Genomic DNA, 4,317 nt, shown 5'->3' with positions numbered 1-4,317 from the left:
TTATGATTATTATAAATATTTTTTCTCTGGCATTTTTTTTTCTAAATTAACTATTTTCTTGCGATTTGTGGAATGTGTCTTACCAAGCTGCTCATTGCCTTTTTTTCCTTCATGTTTTTGAAAGAATTCGCACCACTTTGCTCGAGGTTCAAAAGATTAAATACGTGAAAGCGGCACAAGAAAAGTGATGTCGCTCCGGGTTTAAAAGGATCAAAGGCGGCCTCAGAAGACAAACGCTGGAGGAGAAACAGGCAGAGAGGAAGAGGCAGCGCGTACCTGAGGGGTGGGGCAGTAGGCGCCCATGCCCCCGGTGTTCGGCCCCAAGTCGCCGTCTTCCAGCCGTTTGTGATCCTGCGCTGGAGGCATCGGAGCCACCGAGGAGCCGTCAGTGAAGCACAGACACTAAAAAACGAAGCCAGAGATAAAAATCCTGTCAGCTCAGCGCTCATTCATACCTGCAGGGCACAACATCCACAAAACGTCACATTTTTTCATCTGAGGGGAAAAACAATCCTTTTGCGACCATGCTGAGGAGTTGCAGTTATAGATTTCACTGAATGAGGTTCAACTCACGGACACTTCCTCTCCCTCCAGGAGCTCCTCAACCACCACAGTCTCCCCTGCAGACCCGAAGGCTCGCTCCTGCAACGCACAGCGTTAATGAGCAGACGTAAGCACCTGCCGGAAACCCTGAAAAGGACAGCTCAGGCACGCCCCCAGTTTGGAGAGACGAGCAGGAGTCCGACATGAAACTGAGAAATGTACTTCTGTGGAGCAACAAAATGAATTTAAGACACCTAAAAAAAAAAATCAGTATCAGTTTAAGTGTGTGCACCTTTCCGTCAGTCTGTTTTAACAAGTAAGACGTTAACAGCTTCAGTCCCTCATCAATGCTTTCATCATCAACTTTTCTTCATAAGATGTTGCCATGGTGATCTGTGCTCAGCTGTCAGATCTCCATGTGTGACGGACATTTCTTTACAGTAACATCTGATGGAAATATTGCATTTTCTTCTCTAACCACACAGAGACGTCTCGTACCTTCATGATGTCCATCACAGCCTGGCAGGCCTCGTCCTGGTCCCTCGCCACAATGACTCCCTTCCCTGCTGCCAGCCCGCTCGCCTTCACCACCAGCGCCGGGAAGTCGGCCCTGAAGACCCCGAAACAATCGCATAAACAGCAGTAACAATCAGCATCTTCTCACAGAAAACACAGCTGGAACAGATGCTGTATCGCTGCTACGGAGCATGAAATGTTTTGTTTTTTGTTTTTTTCTCGGTGTGCGGACGACTTTCGCTGAGTATAAAGGATTTTTTTCTCTGTGAAAGTTATTATTCTGAGGGTGCTCTTGTGTCAAAAGGCAGTCATCAAATCTTAGATCATTAACTCATGAAGCCATCTGAGAAACTTCAGCAGAGATACCATTTTCTATTGCGGTGCAAATTCTGTGTGTTTAATGGCTGGCGATATTTGGAGGACTTGTACAAAAATACGTCCTTCAGAAGACTCAAACTTCGTGTTTGTTAGTGTACTGACGTGCGGATGTATTTGCAGGCCTCCTGGGGGTCGGTGAAGGAGCCGTAACGTGCTGTGGGGATGCCGTGTCGCTCCATAAAGGCCTTGGAAAAGCTTTTGCTGGCCTCCAACTGAGCTGCTTTAGCAGACGGACCAAAACAGGGCACTCCTGCAGCCGCCAGGTCGTCCACAATACCTGCAGGAGACGATTAAGTGGAAGCTTCAGTTCTGCGTGTTTCGGAGCGGGACCTCATTTCTCTCCTTTTTTTTTTTTATAGATAAACTATGCACCTGAAACTAGGAACACCTGAAGTAAACTGAAAGCCGTTCTTATTCCATCTTTAATGCATGCACACGCACGGCTCATTAAAAAAATAAAACTCTTTAACTGTAAGTGCTTCTGCCGTTGAGTTTCTATTCGCTTAAACACACTGAAATAAAATGTTTTTTTTGCTGCATCTGGAAAACACCGTGGAGTCATCGTATTAAAGCCTCACGTCGTCCAAATTCAAAGCAGAAAAGAGCTCAGCTCACTTACCTGCAGCCAGAGGCACCTCAGGTCCGACCACAACCAGCCCCACGTGATGGTCCTTACAGAACTGAGCCAAGATGGTGTGGTTACTCACCGACACCTCTGCACGGAAAGAGTTAAAGAGTCAGCCACTCTCCAGCTGCCTGGCAGCATATTTAATATTTCCTGTGAAGCTAAGTAAGCCATCAGTTTAATCAGTGCATTGATCAACATGTTAGGTTTCTATGTGAACGTGCTTCTCTTCTACTTCAGCACTTCTTTTGTTAAAAGGCTCAGCAGAAAACGTAAACGAGTTTATTGCATTATTCCAGACTTTAAAATAATGAACAGAATTTTAAAAGAAAACTAAATGCCTTTTAGTTACAAGTAATTTAAGCCTTTAGTTAATTTCTTTAAAAAACATGGGAGGAAGGATGTGAGCAACAAAAGAAGAAATCACCCCAAAATTAACAAGAAATTAATTAATTAATTAAAAAAAAAAAAAAGAAGAACAAGAAAAATACCTGAAAATTATTATAGAAAAAAAGGTTTTTTAAAAAAAGGAAATGACCTGATAAAAAAATAAAATAAAATAAATCTCTTACATAATTTTAATACCTCCTGATGCTGCAGTATCAAGGACAAATTCATTTTTTAAACTGTTTAAAAAAGACTAATAAAGCTACCTTGTACCATAAAAATGTAACTGAATAGTTTTTTTTCCAAGCTGTTTTTCCTCTAGACATTTTCTCCTAAATCTACTAATTTTAGTAATTTCTTACCAAGTTGCTCATTGCATTTTTCCCCTATTTTTAAAAGAATTTGCACCAATGTGCTCAGAGTTTAAAGGTTAAAATACTCGAGAAAGAAAAGCGATATCCCTCCAGGTTTCAAAGGGTTAAACACACATTTCAGACTGTTGGTGAGACAAAATGAGAAATCTGAACGAGTGAATTTGAGCTCTGGGAATTACAAACAACAAGTATGGATTCAGCATTTACATTTTATTTTCCTTAATTTTATACACTCTATTTTTGGCTTTATCTTTATTTATGTTATCTTTATTTTCCATCTGATGTTTTGCATTCTGTTTTTATTCTTATTTTAATCTTATTTTTCTCGTATTGTCAGGTGGGTGTCATCCATGCAGGCTGGTGCTATACAAATAAAGTTTATTATTATTATTTTATAAACAGAAATATTTTGAACTTCAAGGTGGAATACACTGTTTCTGGATAGCCCAGATTTTACATGATTTTCTGTATTTACCAGAGTTGCTGATCTTCCCACAGTTGGCCGTCCCTGCGTTACCGGGGGCCACCAGGACTTGCTGAATCTGCGGCGACTGGGCCAGCTTCCAGGCCAGCGCGTGCTCCCGTCCACCGCTGCCGACCACCAGCACCCTCTCTGCCATTGCACCTGAGCGGCGACAAAACAAAAAGATCCCAGTATATGAAATTAAACCAAAACCATTCACAGCTTTCCTGCAGTGCAGCCCGAGCTTCTGATTTGCCTTTAACCGTTCGTAAAGAGCCCGTTTAATTGCATGCAAACATTGACCTATAACGAGAGGAGTTCCCTGAGCTGTGAGGAAGCGCTGACCTTTTCGGAGGCCCCGGGTCTTACATTATCTTGTAATGCCACACTTACACGGATCCAGTCAGCCAGAACACAAACACAAGTCAACAATTTAATGGCACGGACCCTGCAAGGCCAAATCACCAGCAACTCCGGCTCATTTACATGGAAAAACACAGCCGTTATAAGGTCGATATGCAGCAAACTGCTCTTTTTTGGGTGTTTTATTTACTGAATGCATTTGTTATTGAGGCAAACCAATGTTCTGTTCAGTCAGTTTTTATCTTATTGTTTGTGTAAAAAATAGCTGACTTTAGAAATATATAGATCCACTCAAATCCTTATTTACTGATGATTTTTGCCGCCATCCAAAGTGTTAGTTTTTTTAATAATTAACCGTTTTTACACAGATTTTACAATGCAAAGACCTTATCTCAGAGGGTCGCACAGGGTTAATCCATTCCACCAGTGTCCCTCATGACACACATCTGGATCAATAAAATCTCATCATTTGAACAAAAAAACCTGAATTATCTATGACTGATTTGGCGCTTGTTTGTTTTCCTGAAATTCTGAAACTAAAAACCAAAATAACCAAAAAAAAATTCCTACATTTATTTTGAGCCCAAAATGTAATTAAAGCGAATTTTTTAAAATTACAAGGGTCCAAAATTATACATGCAAACATATGAAAAGAACCATTATATATA

At 41.0% G+C, this 4,317-nt stretch overlaps 1 protein-coding gene across 1 annotated transcript; it reads right to left on the bottom strand.

The window, feature by feature from the left end:
* Positions 1-276: 276 nt before the first annotated feature.
* On the bottom strand, positions 277-3,443 carry LOC121964101 (trifunctional purine biosynthetic protein adenosine-3-like; the record flags this gene model as incomplete). The annotated part of the gene is made up of 6 exons (XM_042514324.1): positions 3,299-3,443; positions 2,057-2,152; positions 1,540-1,714; positions 1,042-1,153; positions 574-642; positions 277-402 (listed from the first exon to the last, which is right to left on the bottom strand). Coding segments are annotated over exons 1-6 (723 nt in total), but the record flags the coding sequence as incomplete, so codon positions are not given.
* Between the last annotated feature and the right edge of the window lie 874 nt (positions 3,444-4,317).

Source organism: Plectropomus leopardus, unplaced genomic scaffold (assembly GCF_008729295.1).
Source record: "Plectropomus leopardus isolate mb unplaced genomic scaffold, YSFRI_Pleo_2.0 unplaced_scaffold14024, whole genome shotgun sequence".
Taxonomy (NCBI): Eukaryota; Metazoa; Chordata; class Actinopteri; order Perciformes; family Serranidae; genus Plectropomus; species Plectropomus leopardus.
Note: the sequence above shows the minus strand (reverse complement) of the source record. Positions and strands in the feature narration are given on the sequence as shown.